This window comes from Nicotiana tabacum, chromosome 9 (genome assembly GCF_000715075.1).
Source record: "Nicotiana tabacum cultivar K326 chromosome 9, ASM71507v2, whole genome shotgun sequence".
Taxonomy (NCBI): Eukaryota; Viridiplantae; Streptophyta; class Magnoliopsida; order Solanales; family Solanaceae; genus Nicotiana; species Nicotiana tabacum.
Window position 1 is genome coordinate 103,690,574 of NC_134088.1, and position 17,613 is coordinate 103,708,186.

The 17,613-nt window shown below is 36.7% G+C and overlaps 2 protein-coding genes across 3 annotated transcripts; both read right to left on the reverse strand.

Annotated features, from left to right (window-relative positions):
• Positions 1 to 4,270: 4,270 nt before the first annotated feature.
• Positions 4,271 to 7,023, reverse strand: LOC142164067 (uncharacterized). The gene is made up of 4 exons (XM_075221238.1): positions 6,149 to 7,023; positions 5,134 to 5,228; positions 4,926 to 5,028; positions 4,271 to 4,832 (listed from the first exon to the last, which is right to left on the reverse strand). Exons 1-4 carry the CDS (start codon positions 7,021 to 7,023, stop codon positions 4,271 to 4,273), a joined length of 1,635 nt encoding a protein of 544 aa, XP_075077339.1.
• A 2,068-nt stretch (positions 7,024 to 9,091) lies between these two features.
• Positions 9,092 to 13,211, reverse strand: LOC107789907 (uncharacterized). Of its 2 annotated transcripts, none has more exons than XM_016611785.2 (2): positions 12,021 to 13,211; positions 9,092 to 9,554 (listed from the first exon to the last, which is right to left on the reverse strand). In XM_016611785.2, exon 1 carries the CDS (start codon positions 13,023 to 13,025, stop codon positions 12,159 to 12,161), a length of 867 nt encoding a protein of 288 aa, XP_016467271.1. In that variant the 5' UTR covers positions 13,026 to 13,211; the 3' UTR covers positions 9,092 to 9,554; positions 12,021 to 12,158. The 2 variants fall into 2 exon arrangements, with proteins under 2 accessions (XP_016467271.1, XP_075078071.1); XM_075221970.1 differs by lacking the exon at positions 9,092 to 9,554 and adding an exon at positions 11,213 to 11,516.
• Positions 13,212 to 17,613: the final 4,402 nt, after the last annotated feature.

The following is a 17,613-nucleotide window of genomic DNA, read 5'->3' on the forward strand; positions in this document are numbered from 1 at the left end:
TATATCACAATTTACACCTCAAGTGCCCAAATATTTTAATTTGCCAAAATAAATAACATCAACAATATTTTCCACAACAGGGAGCTCAAGGCTCAATCACAATGAGTACAAAAATCTCACAAAATATTCAGAAATTAAATAACTCGATAAAAATAATATTTAAAAAAATTTAATACGTTGCCTCAGTTCCAAATTTAAAATATCAAATACTTCATATTAATAATATTTAAATTAAAGAAATTCCACCTTCAAATAATGTATAGAATAAAAGAAACCAAGTTTCATCTAAACAGGTAAAAACAATTAGCAGGAGAAAGTCAAGCAAATTTAAAGTATATAAATCAGATCAATGATGGGGAATATAACAAGATTTAATAATTTAATTAATATGCAACAGTGATCTACACAATTTAAAAATATAATCTTTCACATTTATCCCGTGTACATACTCGTCACCTCGTATACACGACTTTCATCACATTACAATTATCACACCAATACCAATCCAAGGGAAAATTTCCCCCACACAAGGTTAGACAATTCACTTACCTCGACTTGCTCTAATTTAATCAAGTAGTAGGTCTTTTCCTTGATTTTCCGACTCCAATCGACTCGAATCTAGTCATAATTAATTCGATACAGTCAACAAAAATTATAGAATCAATTCCATAAGAAAATACTATATTTTTCAATAAAAATCCAAAATTAACTCAAAAAAATATCCCATGGGGCCCACGTCTCGGAATACGGCGAAACTCACAAAACCCGACAACCCATTCAATTACGAGTCCAACCATACTAGTTTCACTCAAATCCGACTTCGAATCGATATTCAAATCCCAAAAATTTATTTTATGAAATTTCTATAATTTTCCCCAAATTTCCATCTCACAATACTAATTGGATGATGAAAACAATGATATATTCATGTATGTTAACCAAATCTGAGTTAGAATCACTTATCCCGGTGAATTTCTTGAAAAACCCACAAAACATCGTCACAAACCGAGCTCTCTAGGTCCCAAAAATGAAATAATACCCTAGGCCTCGGTTATATAGTACATTCTCTGAACTCACCATGTGCGGTCCGCACAATTCCAAGTGCGGCCGCGCATCCTAGCTCCTGCGGCCGCACTCTCTTGGTGACTACACTGCCAGGCTTTAGTATTTTGGCCATAACATTCTCTACAGATGTCCAAATGATGACTTCTTTACCTTTCTAGAAACTAGACACGAAGAGCTACAACTTTCGTTTTTGAACCATCTCAATACTTCTTTTGGATCAAAAGATATAAGCTTCCGAAGTCAGACCATTGAATCTGAGAGTTCCTGAGTGCGGCCGCACACAAAATTGTGCGGTCCGCACAATTCCCCTGAGGTCCGCACTTCCCTTTTGCCTCAGTACTTCCAAAATGTGCGGTCCTCACTTCCAAAGACCCCCAGAACAATATTAGAGTGTCGAAAAGCTTGTACTCCCTCAAAACCCACCCCGAAACTCACTCGAGGCCCCCGGGACCTCAACCAAACATACCAACCAATCCTAAAACACCATACGAACTTAGTCGAGTCTTCAAATCACGTCCAACAATACTAAAATCACAATTCACATCTCAGTTCAAGCTTAATGAAACTTAAGAATTTTTAACTTCTACATTCGATATCGAAACCTATCAAATCAAGTCCGATTGACCTCAAATTTTGCACACAAGTCATAAATGACATAACTGAGCTATAAAAATTTTCAAAACTGGATTACGATCCCGATATCAAAAAATCAACTCTCCGGTCAAACTTTCAAACTTAAATTTTTTATTTTAGCCATTTCAAGCCTAATTTAACTACGGACTTCCAAATAAAAATCCGAACACACTTCTAAGCCCAAAATCACCATACGGAGCTGTTAGAATCATCAAAATTTTATTCCGGGGTCATTTGCACATAAGTCGGCATCCGGTCACTATTTGAACTTAAGCTTTAAAACTTGAAACTAAGTGTTCCAATTCAATCCAAAACCTCACCGGACCTAAACCAATTACTCTGTCAAGTCATATATCAGTTATAAAATACAGAATGAGAAGTAAATAGGGGAATGGGGCTACAACTTTTAAAACGACTGGCCGGGTTATTACATAGTGTTTTAATATAAAGAAATTAGAAAACAAAGTAGTATTTTAATATAAAAAAGTTAGTAAACAAAGTAATGTTTTAATATACATAAGTTATAAAACTAAGCTAACAAAAATATTAAAACATCACTTACCTAGCGACGCGCACTCCCAGCGACCAATTCACCTGGCGAAGCGAGCTCCATAGCGAGATGAGATGCAGGCGAAGCGAGGTAATAGCGAGCATGTGGTCTGGCTGGGCGAGGTTTGCAGCATGTTATTGAAAATCAAAGAAAACTGACCTCGCGATAACCAGCGCGAAGCGACGCCACAGCGAGCTCTATCTCGTTGTAATCCGCGTGACGCGAGGCTAATATGAGGTACTGCTTAGCGAGCTGTATCATTTGCGATGCAAGGCTTAACGCCAAGTTTTTGTCACTGTATCCCTTGCGACATGAGCATAAACTCTAGATAATTACCTAGCAACGCGAGCTTGAAAGCACGCTGGGCAGCATGAGATGCAAGCAGTGCCGTGAGAGTGACCTCGTTTAATCCTTCGTTGGGCGAGTTCTATAGCACGCTTAAGATTTGGCGACGCGTGGTGTTTAGCGAGAAAGGGAGTGGTTTGTTGTGCTTAGGCTGGGAAAGCTCCCAAACGAACAATGGACAGTAGGTTTTGTGAGCAATGGACAATAGGTGATCTCTGAAGCGTGCATGGGGGCTGGCCAACTGAGTAAAATGGGAGATGGCCAGGAAAAACCAATAGCGATCTAGGCACATGAATGGCAAGGATTTAAGCGAGCAAAGGACCGTGCGAGAAGATCCCTAATGCATGCTTAGAACTTGGCGACGCAAGCTCCGAGCGAGAAACTTACCTGGCGAGGCGAGTTCCTTAGCGAGCTGTGAAGAATGAGATGCGAGCTTTATAGCGCACTGAAGACTGCACGACGCGAGCTGGAAAGCACGCTGGGAAGCAGGCGATGCAAGTTGTGCCGCAAGGTGAAATGTTTGCGATGCGGGGTTTGCTTCCAGGTGCGCTGTGCATTGAACTGGGTGTCGTGAGCTACGCATCATTTTTTGGAGCGTATGAATGTAATTTTTATTTTGTTTCGTGAACAACTCCAAGTGCCATAATTTCAATCATGCTCCATTACCTGTTCAGACACCAAGATTAAATTAAAAACTTGTTAGTGCATAAAACAAACGAAAATTTATAGTTAAGCTAAAATAAACTACGAATTGGGTTGCCTCCCAACGAATGCCTGATTTAACGTTGCGGCACGACGCATGCGATCAAACTTAAGGTTCACTCAACAATTGGGCTCCTTCAAATGAATCATCGATATAACATTTTCCTCATCCATGCCAAGGTAATGTTTCAAACTTTGCCCATTAACTATAAACATGTTCGTTCCATCCTCGGATTCAATTTCTACAGCTCCACTTGAGAGTACTTGCACCACTCTAAATGGTCCCGACCATCTAGATTTCAGATTACCGGGAAATTATTTCAATCTTGATTTATACAACAACACGACATCTCCGGGTTTGAAAATCCTCTCTTGAATATGCTTGTCATGCATGATCTTCATCCTTTCCTTGTACAGCCTGGTGCTTTCAAAAGCATGGAAATGGAACTCATCGAGTTCATGAAGTTCTGTGACTCTAGTTGTACCAGTGGCCTCCATATCAATATTTAATTGCCTTAATGCCCAAAACGCTTTATGCTCTAGCTTCACGGGTAAGTGACACGCCTTTTCGAACACCAATTTGTACGGTGGCATACCAATCGGAGTTTTGAATGTAGTGCGGTAGGCCCATAGTGCATCATCCAATTTTTTTGCCCAATCAGTCTGAGTCGCATTTACAGTTTTGGTTAAAACACTCTTGATTTCTCTGTTTGACGCCTCAACTTGTCCACTTGTTTGTGGGTGATACGGAGTGGAAACCTTATGGCGTACGCCATATTTTTCCAGCAACTTTGTGAAGGCTCAATTGAAGAAGTGAGTTCCTCTATCACTAATGGTCGCCCTTGGAGTTCCGAATCGGGTGAAGATATTTTTTCTTAGAAAACCAATAACTCCCTTTGCATCATTTGTTGGGAGTGCTATAGCTTCTACCCATTTCGAGACATAGTCCACTGCTACGAGTATATACTTGTTGTTCTATGAACTGACAAATGGTCCCATAAAGTCGATTCCCCATACATCAAATACTTCTACTTCTTGGATTGGGTTCATGGGAATCTCATGTTGACGGGAAATATTCCCCATCCTTTGACACTCATCACAGCTTTTTACCCAAAAATGTGCATCTTTAAACAACGTCGGCCAATAGAAGCCCGACTCCAAAACTTTAGCAGTTGTCCTTACTCCTCCGAAATGACCTCCATAAGGCAAAGCATGACATGCCTGCAAAACAGAAGCTTGGTTTATCTCGGGAATGCATCTCCAGATCATGTTATCAATACAAATCCGAAACAAATATGGTTCATCCCAGAAATACATGCGACAATCACGAAAAACCTTTTTCTTCTGCACAGAAGACAATTCATAGGGAACAATACTGCTTGCCAGGTAGTTTGCAATGTCTGCATACCATGGCGCTTCCTCAAGGATCGTGGATAACAGTTGTTCATCCGGGAAAGTCTCCATGATATCTTCCACCTCAACCTTCGTTTCAGCTCCTTCAATCCTAGACAAGTGATCGGCAACTTGGTTTTCCGTTCTATTCCGGTCACGAATTTCCAAGTCAAACTCTTGTAGCAGTAGAACCCATCAAATCAGGCGCGACTTTGCTTCCTTTTTATCAATTAGGTACCTGAGAGCAGCATGGTCAATATAAACAATTACCTTCGAACCTATCAAGTAGGACCGGAATTTGTCAAATGCGAACACCACTGCTAGCATCTCTTTTTCTGTCACTGTGTAATTCAGTTGAGCACCATTCAATGTTCTACTTGCATAGTAGATTGGATGCTTTATTTTATATTTTCTCTATCCAAGTACTGCTCCCACAGCATGGTCACTTGCATCACACATCAGCTCAAATGGTTCCTCCCAGTCGGGTGCAACTATGATAGGTACAGACACTAGCCTCTTCTTCAATCCTTCGAAAGCTACCCTGCAGTCATCAAAAACTACAAAAGGGTGATTTTTTTCAAGCAATTTACACAAAGGGTTAGCAATCTTGGAAAAATCTTTTATGAACCGCCTGTTAAAATCGGCGTGACCAAGGAAACTTCTTATTGCCTTGACGGAAGTGGGTGGTGGAAGCTTCTCTATTACATCAATCTTGGCGCGGTCCACCTCAATGCCCTTACTGAGAAATCATCCATGAAAACCTCCATTATGTCCTCTACCATATCTGTGAAGATGGCCATCATGCACCTTTGGAATATGGAGGGTGCACTGCATAGGCAAAATGGCATTCTCTGAAAAGCATAAATTCCATATGGACAGGTGAATGACATTTTCTCTCTATCCTCCGGGGCGATAGATATTTGATTGTACCCCGAGTATCCATCCAAGAAGCAAGAGTGGGACTTCCCTGCCAATCTATCTAGCATCTTATCAATGAATGGCAAGGGGAAATGATCTTTTCAGGCGGCCTTGTTCAATCTTCTGTAGTCCATGCAAATTCGTCATCCCGTGACTATTCTTGTTGAGATTAACTCATTGTTCTCATTCTGCACAACAGTCATCCCGCCTTTATTTGGAACACACTGAACTGGGCTAACCCAATTGCTATCTGAGATGGGAAAAATAATTCCCGCATCTAACCACTTGATCACTTCCTTCTTTACAACTTCCTTCATGTTAGGGTTCAGCCTTCTTTGATGTTCTCTAGAAGGTTTGTGCCCATCTTCCAATAGAATTTTATGCATACAGAAGGCCGGGCTGATACCCTTAATGTCTGCAATGGTCCAACCAATTGCATTCTTGCACTCTTTCAACACCTGCAAAAGTTGTTCTACCTGCACATCTAACAAACCAGATGAGATAATAATAGGTAAAGTCGAATTAGGTCCCAAGAAAGCATACCTGAGGTGAGATGGTAGCGGTTTTAGCTTCAATTGTGGCGGTGCTTCGATCGATGGCTTGGCTGGAGGGGTCTTTCTTTCTTCTGAGTGTAAAGGCTCGAATTCGAGCTCTCTTTTCCAGTACCCTTGCCCTTGAAGAGCCAACACCCATTCCGCCAAGTCCTCACCATTTACTTCTTCTAAGTTCATAAGGCAGGTTGTTAGAGGGTCTTTTGCATTAAGTGCCTCATCATCTTCCTCTATGATTACATCCACCATGTCTAACAAAGAGCAATTTGCAAACTCACTGGGTCGTCGTATAGACATTTGCACATTAAATATTATTTCTTCATTATTCAGCCTCATTTTCAGCTCCCCCGTTTCACAATCAATCAGAGCTCTCCATGTGGCTAAGAACGGTCTTCCCAAAATTATGGGAATCTCCTCATCAACCTTACAGTCCAGAATGACAAAATCTGCAGGAAACACGAATTTTTCACCTTGCACAAGTACATCATCAAGTATATATGATGGTCTTTTCACCGTTCGGTCAGCTAGTTGCAGTAACATGGATGTGGGCCTTGCTCTTCCAATACCTAACTTTTTATATATAGAAAATGGTATCAGATTTATATTTGCTCCCAAATCATACAATGCTTTGGCAAATGCATAACTACCTATGGTGCATGGAATTATGAAGCTTCCAGGGTCAGATAACTTCTCAGCTATAGGTCTTGACACAACAGCACTACAAGTTTGTGTCAACGTGATAGTTGCCAAGTCTAGGAAGTCGAACTTACGAGACATCAAGTCCTTCATCATTTTTGCATAACCGGGCATCTCCCTCAGAGCATCAATTAGAGGAATGTTTACCTGAATTTGCTTCAGCATTTCCATGAATTTTTTGTACTGTTCATCCTTCTGATATTTGGCCAACCTCTATTGGAAGGGTGCCGGAGGTCGCTTCTTTGTTGTAGCTTGAGTTAGATCCTGCTCAGGCACTTTTTCTAATGCCTTCTCCTGCACTTTCTCAGTCTCCTCCACAACCTTTTTTCCTTGTTTATTTCCTCATGGGCTGGTTGCACTCTTACTTCTGTTAGCTAAGTTGACTCATCTAACTCGATTGGCACTGTCACAAGTGTTTCAGATGACCGGCTCTCATGAGCAATTTCTTGCTCTAAATCAAGATCTCTACCATTTCTCAGGCTCACCGCCATAAGTTGATTCGGGCCCTACTCCTTCGGATTGACATGTGTGTCTGCAGGTAAAGTCCCTTGGGGACGATTATTCATAGCCATAGATATTTGTCCTAATTGAATCTCAATACCTTTTATCGCTGACTCATGTGCTTCCACCTTCTCTTGCATTTTTTCATTAGACCCAATCAGTTGCTGCAACATTCCTTTAATTTCAGACAACCCATCATCTTGTCTCACTAACTATTGTTGCTGAGGTTGTTGATAAGCTAGCTGTTGATTATGCTGACTGTACCCATGTTGCCTATGGTAAGGTACTACTTGACCCAGTGGTCGCATAGCTCAAGGATTGTTGGTGTTATTGTATTGTTGATGTGTTGGTCTATATTGCTAATTTTGCTGCCCCCAATTCTGACAACCTTGCCTCTGGCCTCCATAGTTACCCACATAGTTCATGTTCTCTTGATAGTTCTGGTTATCACTTTCACCACTCTATGAACACACGTATGGTTGGTTAATACATAGTGTACATAATCCCCCATTAGTCGTGTCAACTATGTGTACCTGCTTTTGGCCTGATTCATCAATCTTCTTGGTGAGGATAATCATTTGTGTCATCAGAGTAGCCAAATTTTCAGCAATGGGTTGTGCCCAATCATACAAAGCTGCTTCTGGCACAAGAGGTGCCATACCCTCATTGTTCGGGTCATTCACATTGTTTCGATTGTTTTAATTATCCAAAGCGTCACCCACGTTTGGTTCAATCTGTTCTCTTGAGTGATGATGTTGTTTGTCTTTCTTGTTTGCACGATTTAATGCCTTGAAAGTTTTCTCAGGATCCGGTAATTCTTTAAATAATTCATCAGTTCTTGAAGAGTTTCTAGGCATACACCTATAACACACAAGACCACAAACGTTAGAATTTCAATGTAATGAATAAAAATGGATAAAGTTGACTAAACTAAGAATCCTACAAATTCTTATAGCTGTAATTAGTAACACTGTTGCTTCCCCGGCAACGGCGCCAAAATTTGATCACGCCCAACTATACCTTATAAAAAAAACTAAGCGGTCATTGTAAATATAATCTGATTTACAAGTCCGGAGTCGAATCCCACAGGAAAATAACGTGTTAATTACAACTAATAGTTTTGCACGAATTCGAGTAATCAACTTTCAGAAATATTATATAACATTTTCAGAGTTTATTAACTAAGATCAAAGTAATTAAAAATGCAGTAATTTATAACTAACAAGGCAAATATTGTAGACAAAATTTGGAAAAGTCTAAGGTTATGATTTTCCCTATCGTCGGAATCTTTCCCGCTACATTTCCTATAACTTCACCTAAATATTTTCTACCGATCGTGAGTACTTTAAGTGTCGTAGCTCTCTCTCGAGTAACTACTACAATTTACTAGACGTATTCTCTCGAACTACGCTAGCTGGCACTAATTTACCGCTCACGACAATCGCACCAAGGCTTTGTTATCTCTAATCCCGCCTTTAAACCCTCCGTACCAATCCCTCAACTACGTTAGGAGTGATGTTGTTCAACAACTACCTAAATGTGCACTCTCTCTCAAGCAATATATACACTAAATAGGCACAGCTAATTGAGAGCTCTTCAATTAATAACAATGAAAATATAGTTGAACAAGTAGATAAAAATTAAAGGCAAATCTATATTAAACGCAGTAAAGTATTATCCTCCAATAGGTTCCATCAAACCTTAGATTAGAGAATTTAGCTGCTCATAAATACAACAACAATCAACATAATGTTTGAAGACATGAAACTACAAAGTAAAGAGATAAAGGAAGGGAAAACTCGTTTGATTCTTGCTCCACAGTGCTTGGCAGCCTATTTCTTCTCCAAAATTATGTCCAACCTTAGAATAGCTCATTTGGGGAGTATTTATGTCAATCCCCCGGTCCAATTTCGGGTTTGGGTCTTTTAACCCGCGACTTTTAATTACCGTACTATAGACCTCGCGAAGCCTGATCTATAGCACGGTCTAAACTTGCTGGGCGAGCTCTGTAGCACGGTATAAACCGTGTTGGGCGAGCTCTGCAGCACGGTCTGACCGTGCTGGGCGAGCTCTGTAGCACGGTCTAAACCGTGCTAAGCCTGGTTTATAGCACGGTTTGGATACTTGATGCTTTTGTGTTCTTTTTTGTATTTTTGTCCTCTTTTTATGCAATTTTCATTTGATGATTCCTTCCGATGTTCCTACACATAAAACAACACAATTTAGCTCAAATAGCGCACAATAACTCATTAGACCAACAAAATATAGGGCGAATAATGTGCTAAAAGTATAGCATTTTGGCATCACATCAACGACTATAAAAACTTTTTAAAATTTAATAATTAAAATATCTGCGAACCTTTTGATGTATAAGATTCTTTTAAGCAACACGGAACTAATTTTCGCTACTAACTAATTGTATGTATAAACTACATGTTAAAGGTCAATTAGAACAAGTGGTACAAAAAGAAAGACATGGAATATTAACAAAGGGGAAGAGAAGGTAAGCGCAATCTCTTGATTGTAGTTAAACTAAGAGTAACTCTAAGGTATCAAGGTTGCCTCTTAAAAACTATGGAGCCATTGCCGTTTGGATAGAAAAAATGTTTTAGTTTTGTTTTTTTCTTTGTTCTGTTTTTTTCTTGATTTTTTTTTTTTTCAAAACAAACATCGCATGTTATTCATCTCCAAAAGAGTACATTGAGTTGAGGGAGTAGCAGCATCTCCTCCCTAGTTCATCTTGAAAGATAGACACACCTACCTTTTTATATTTTGAGATGAATGTCTGGATTTGGTATTGAAAGAATTTATAGAGAATATGTATTTTCTTATTTTTATTTTAGGAACAAATAATTATATTAGCATTTAAGGATGTGCCACTGGCCAAGCGGTGAATGAAGTGAGATGAACACCATGAGAGATTATGATTCAAATTTCAATAGAACAATGTTGGCCACTACTATTATTTTTTAAAGGGACACACTGAGTTGTTCGATAACCCTCGAGTTGGCGCTCCCATTCAAGGGCTAAAATAAGATATTTTCTTAATGATAGGAGTAATATTAGACCAACAATCTAATTTAGGGTAAAGTTGTGCGATTTTGAATAGTAATAAACTATTTTTTTCTTTTTAAAAAAATTATATTTATATTGAAGAATAAAACAATTATATTTGTGCTTGGCCAAACATCAATTGAAAATTAGCTCGTCTATGGCTACATGTGGGTAACAGAAACAATAGTATGAAGCCTCTGACCTCTACAAATCTCATGATATCAAACATTCTTGTCGCCTTCATTTACCAACAATATCTGTAGCAGTCTAGAGTTTATTCGGCCAAGTGGAACCCAGTATTCTTCGCCAATGGAGTTAACTTTTTAATCATGCACTGATTCATTTAAATTATCAAGCAACTTAGGAGACAGAGGGGTCAATTAGTGTAGCTAAAAGTTAAAGATGGGTCAAAATGGTTTTAACTTTATACTTTTCCCTGACTCATACAAGCATAAAAAAAACTATGTTTGACTTGTGACTTTGTTGGGCAATTCAAATTATGACTTCCCCATAATAATGGTAAAGTGTGCGCAGTCTCGTCTAAAAAGGTTAAAGAAAACATATTTCTATATATTTAATTATGTATTCAATATACCCCTTCACGTATGGGTGTGGGCTTGATTCTTTTTTACGAGTCAAGGACGTGAAAATTATTTTTAATATTTAATGGCGGTGAGACTCGAACCAAGAACTTCTGTCCGATCTGATACCATGTTGAAATGTGTAACCATCTAATCTAAAAGTTTAAACTATTAGAGAGTACACTTTTATATATTTAATTATGATTTCAATAATAGTTGATCTAACCAAGACATAATCTATGTTTACCCACCCAAATTTGAGCCGACCAATCATTTAAAATCCCTAGATCCCACACGGTTAGCAAATAGTTGTGGAAATACAAGGAACAGAGAAAGAAAAGGGAGGAGCTATTTATTGTGAGACCTTGTCAGCTATATTTCCCAGTCAAAGTCTTATACCGTCCGAGTTTCCCCTCCACGCTTCACGCTATTGACTTTCTATTTATTTAGTAAAGTAATAAGTTGGTATACTTCTTTCTTTGTAATTTCAACTGTTCTTCACTTTTTTTCCTTCCAGATGTTCAAAGGCTGCTCCTCGCAAGGGAATATAACAAACAAGCCTAGTAAGAAATTCAAGTTTATGCTAACCTTGAATATTCCATTAAATACACATCTCGACCGAAAAAATACACCTAACTAAAAGGACACAATTTTGTATTAGCCTATGAACATAACTATTAAACCCAATTTTGAAATATTAACAGCATTAGTGGTAGACTGTCCACATCATACCCTTTAAGGTTTAAGGTGTCATAAGAAAATTCAGTTAATAATGCAACTCGTAAAGCAGACTTAGTAAAACACTTTGGTAATAGTAAGCTTTGTAAAAAAATCACCCATTTTAGTTCACTATGGTATGATCCTCAACTTGAATACATGATCAAGCATAAGATTCATACCAATTTGAAAGCCATATTCTCCTCTTGTAATACTGGAGTACTGCTATTGCTAAAGTAATCACTAGACATTTAATCAATCAAAATGCTAAAATGCAAGAAACTTATGAATTGCAGAAGTAATTTTAAGATTTACCAAAGGTTAATAGTCTCATCTTTGTCGCCTGAATTTCCTCTTTTCTCGCTCTCTATACCATAACTATCATCTTTTAGAAACATTCATCTTAAGTTTTCCACCTCCTTCTAGTGAACCAAATTCATCCTCCAACTGAATTCATCTATGTATCGTTCCAATTTTATCGGATGTTCCCCTAAGCAATCCTGGCCGTCTATTGGCTACAATGCTCGACCGATTTCTTGAAAATCGCGTCAATGGCTCAATAATAGAGTCTCTATATTTGCAGGGCAACATTTGAATCCTCCCCCTTTTCGATCTAACCACCGGCGACGAACATTTTCCGTCCGCCGTCTCCTCCACGTATTCCATTCCCCAGCACTTATTTCTCCGTTTCAGTTGCTTTGTTCTGATTTTCTTCTCTGGCTCCGGTTCAAAATCAGAATCCTCGTCTTTGAATTCACCAAATATCAATCTTGCTGCTTCAATGAGCAAACCCATGAACCCCTTTTCCTCTTCGACTTTCCCTATTTCAGAAACCCCATTAATATTCTCAAGCTGAGAAATTTCTAGAATTTCCACGTCAGCACCGGCAAGTCCACCATCAGTAAAACTGTCACTGTTCAACAATTTCTCTTCTTTCCCAACTTCACATTCACCATCAGAGCATTTCCCAACCTCACCGGAATTTTCACTCCCGGCGGCGGTGAAGCCATCAACAGGAGACTCAGATTCTTGATTTTCCGGCGAAGCACAAAACCCAACATTCAAGTCAATGGGGAATTCATTAAACTCGGTTTTCACAACATATTCTGATTCTTTGAGTTGGGAACTCGATAAAGATTGAAGCTTTATGGTATTTTCAGGTGGGATAGTGGAGATTGTCCTTAGAATTTTGAACAGACAGTTCTGTGCTTTGGAACAAGTAGGGTGTTTTTCGGTACAAAGTGAAGATGAAGAGGAAGTTGAAGAAGTTGCTGATACATAGCGTACCTGATTAGAAGGCAACAATTGATGTGAATCCATTTTCCTCCTCCTTTTTGGTTCTTGTTTTTGCACCGATCAAAATCGAAAGTTACAGAGGTAGCTTTCTAGTTTTGTAATGAAAAGGGCATAGAAAAAGAGTAAAAATCGAAGAGAGAGAGAAGTTATAGAAACAAGAAAACGCATGTACTTCTACTAGTACTACTCGTTGATTTTTTCACTTTTCTTTTCTCTTATTTTTATTTTATGTCTTCTATGCTTATAAGGAATAGATTAGAGGATGAAGGGTCAGATTTGCTCTTATATTATGTGAAATTGCAACTTTCTTTTATTCTAAATTTTGGTTTAATATTATCTTGTCATTAGGAAAAAAATTTGTTCTTGATTTCTAGTGGAGCATCGTCTGGAATAATTTTAACTCAAAAGTTAAAAGGTAAATTCAATTTATTTTGTGTGGTGTCCACTCATTTTATGTTAAAATTTCACTAGCAAAGGTAAATATAAAACAATTTTCCAGTGCAAGGATATAAATGAATCGAAAGCATAACAGATAATAGGTTGAATAATTTCGAATAATACATAGGAGTCATTTCTCTTGAATAAAATGCGAATAAAATCACCAAACATGAAATTTTGTTACGTTCTTGAATTATTAAGAGAAAAGAACTTGAAAATGGAGAGGTGCTTCAGTGACTATCTTAATTCTTAAATTTATATATGTTCCCTTCTTCTCTTTTCCTTCCCCTTTTTTTCCTACCAAAACACTAGCACCAAAAAAATAAGACTTCTTCTTTAAGCTAATTCTGGAATATTAAATTTTGTATCTTATAATGGGTGGATGACCATTTTTATTCTTTATTGTCATAATCATTATATTATTATAGAAATTCATTCAAGAAAACTGCATTTGTTGGAATTTCATTTGTCGCTTGGTTCTTAATATTATTTTGTTTAACTCGTTTGTTATTTACAAAGTCAAAGACTTCTCTTTGACAACAATATTTTATGTTTCGAATTTTCTTAGTTTAAAAGTCCGTTTAGTGCGTGAAGTATATTGCATTCATATAGCATCTCCGAACGCATCTCAAATGGGTGTGATGTAGGTAGTCTATTACATACTCTCTTGGGGTGCGATCATTCCCTGGACATGTGTTAACATAGAATACTTCATACATCAAATTGTATTTTAATAGCTTTCATATCTCTCAAGTTATATACTTTCACTATAAAAAAGAGATAGCCTGAACTAATATTTTAATTTTATAAAACAACAACCAACTGATGAACTTGACACGCGCGAAAGTAAGGTGCTGGCTGGACATTACAAATTACAAATAGAAGATTAGTAATTTCAGTTGGGAGATGGCGATGGTTCAATCTGTGGCCTCTATTATCTCAATCACTACTATGGTATAATCGGAAAGATATGATATTTATACTAAATTATATTAATTTATTATTGTTAAGTAGTAGCAGTAAATGAATATGAGATATATTAACGTATAATAATTAAGTATACTAGCGTACACAAGAATTTTTGTAAGTAGTATAAATATTTGAAAAGAAAACAAATAAATAAATTAGTATAATAATAGCGAGTGTTATTTTTTATATTTATACAAATATTTTTATTGTTCTTATGATCTATATATACATAGTTACTAAAAAGTTTGACGAAGCGGTGTCACGTGATACAACTTGAGATAAAGTATATACGCCCCTGATTAAGTGACATTGTATATACAAAATATATTATATATAATAGATACTCACATATTATTTATATATCTATTGATTTGATGTAAACAATCTTATTTCATATTGCATAATGGTATTTACTTTTTCGCATAATTAATATGAGAATAAAGAAGATTCTCACTCTAATGTTTTTTTTCCCCAAATAGTTGTAATCGAGTGAGTAAAACTCAACATGAATGGAAGGAGTAGCTGTGAGACCACTCGGATTCGGGTTCGTACTATAGTTTGAATCGTGGCATGTTGACTTGAACTGTTTCTTGAAAATATTGTTTTTTGCATTCCATGTCACTGATAAATCATATACTCTCAAGTGGAGAGTATATGATTGGCACTAGATCAATAATTATATGCTAGCAATGACCAGGGACACGTCAATAATGAATGGAAGGTTATTTATGCTACTTCGTGTAATAACATCAACAAATTGAATATTTCGGGGCCAAGTTGGTTGAACAGGGGACTTTTCAAATGAGAGATCTAGGATTAGAAACCCATTTGCATACCTTCTTGGCTCGAGTTGCCTAATACAGTTTATCCTCCTGTGTAGTTTGGGGGCTATTACACAAAAGCAAAGTTTACATTATACGCACCCAAAAGATAGTGGCCGGGCGCGAATTCTCCATTAACAACAATAACCAAAAAAAAAACAAATTGGTCCAGTAACAACGGAACTTGTGACTCCTTTTTAAACCATTTAAGCAAAATCTGTTTGACAAATGATTTAGAAAATAGACAGCATTACTGCAAGACACATGAGAAGATAGAAAAGTGAGTGTGGGTACGTAGTGGCAAACGGAGGCAAAGGAAGAAAAGAATCAGTTTAACACTGTGAAAGCAATATCATTACCCCCTTTATTAGCTTTCCTTTGACTGATCTTTTTGCCTACTTCTTTCTCTTTGTCGCATGAAACTAAGCTTTTTCCGTTTGTCCAACGCACACCCAGCCACCACTACAGTTTATTCTGTTTTATTTATTTATTTATTTATTTAATTATTTTTCGTTCGGTATTTTGTGTTCGTATACACGCTTTGAGACGCATGGAAATCCTATTTTGAGTATAAAATCTTCCCTAATAAAAGCGACTCTATTTTCAGGGTTCAAATATAAATTTTTGATTAAGGATGAAAAGTTACTTACCAGCTCGTCACAACCTTTGGGAGTGACTGTGCTTTTCTATCATTGAAAGTTTGTGACTAAGAACCACCCCAAATTTTCAAAGAAAAGGGGAAAAGTAACATCAAAGCTCCTTAAAAAAGGCAAAAATTTATCCGCACCGAGTGTTTACACTCGGCCATTAAACAATCAACACATGTCACTTTATTTAACTAAAATTATTAGTAATTAATTATAGTTAACTAGTTTTGACATATACATTAAATACAATAATATTCTACCAAAATACTTAGCTCCCTTTTGACCATAGATTTTTGCTTCATTTTTTCAAAAAAAAATTGAAAACATTGTTTGTTTATGAAATATGATTATGTTTTGGGAGGGGGGATTCAAAAAAATTCAAGTTCCCAAAAACTGATTTACGGCTGTTTGGGAGTGAATTTTATTCTTCCACCCACAAAACTTTAACTTATCTTCAAATAAAATGCATGTCCAAACAAACTTCAACATTCAAAAATTATTTTCTAACATAATTTCAAAAACTCTTTTTTCAACTTTCAATCAAATATATATCCAAACACTAGCTTAATATTTTTACATCTCCGTTAAGCTTTTTAAAAGTAACGTCAAATCAATGGCACTTTCTTGTTTCTGTGCCACCAAGGCCATCGCCCATTACCAACATAATTTTTTTTCTTCTACTTGCTGTAAGTATAATCAGTTATACAAATATATTTTTGCTTTATTTGGAAAAGGAATTTCTACTTCTTCTTTAATATCGTAACTAATTTGTAATTTTTTTATTACTGTCTAGCTAGAAGTGATAACCTATGGTATGCTTACCTGCAAAACTTGTCTCCCATAATATACTTATGGTTGAGTTCTTGGCCGAATATTTTACATTACTTTCTAGTAACTATCATTGTAAAGGTAAATCCAATTTAAACCGACCAAAACGCCATCATCCTTTATGAAAGATTCTTGCCATTAAAAAATAGATATTAAAAACTTAAATAAAATTTCTTTATATTTATGGCTCTTAATTTGAATTAGTAGGCTATTGTTTAGAAATTACGCAAAGAATGAAGAACGAATGACCCTTAGACCTTACTCCTTTTACATTGTTACTTTCTTTCTTTTTATTTTTATTTAAAATAAGACTCCTAGATATTAGTTGTCTTCTGAGCAACAATTATTATTTGACCAAATTTTTAAAAACTTTTTAAGTGTATTTTTTTCAAAAGTACTTTTCAAAAAAAGTGTTTTTGGAGAAAAACTATTTTTTTCTACTTTTCCAAAATTGTTTCTGATTCTCCTCAAAATCATTTTTTTTCTTCCAAAAGCTTGACCAAACATTTCAACTTTGAAAAAAAAAAATACTTTTTAAGTGCTTCTAGAATTGGAAAAAATTGGCCAAAAAGGCTATAAGTCATTCAACTTCTATTGGCCAGTGGGACAAAGCATTGGCTTATGTAATCACAATTTCCTCTTTTTCCCCTAGACCAGGAAAAAAAAAAAAGCAAATGAAAACCAAAAAAGTACTACTAGTTATTACTCAACTCTTATAGATATTAGAGTTATTCTAGTATAATTGTTGCAATTTTATTATGCACCAAACAAAGTTCGAATTTCATTCAGCCCCCATCCCTTCTTCCACCCTATTCACAAATACACCCCATCCCCCAAAAAATGATGAAGAGGAAAGTTTTCTTAATCTATAGTATATCCTAATGAAATAAGTTGCATCACATAATCGAG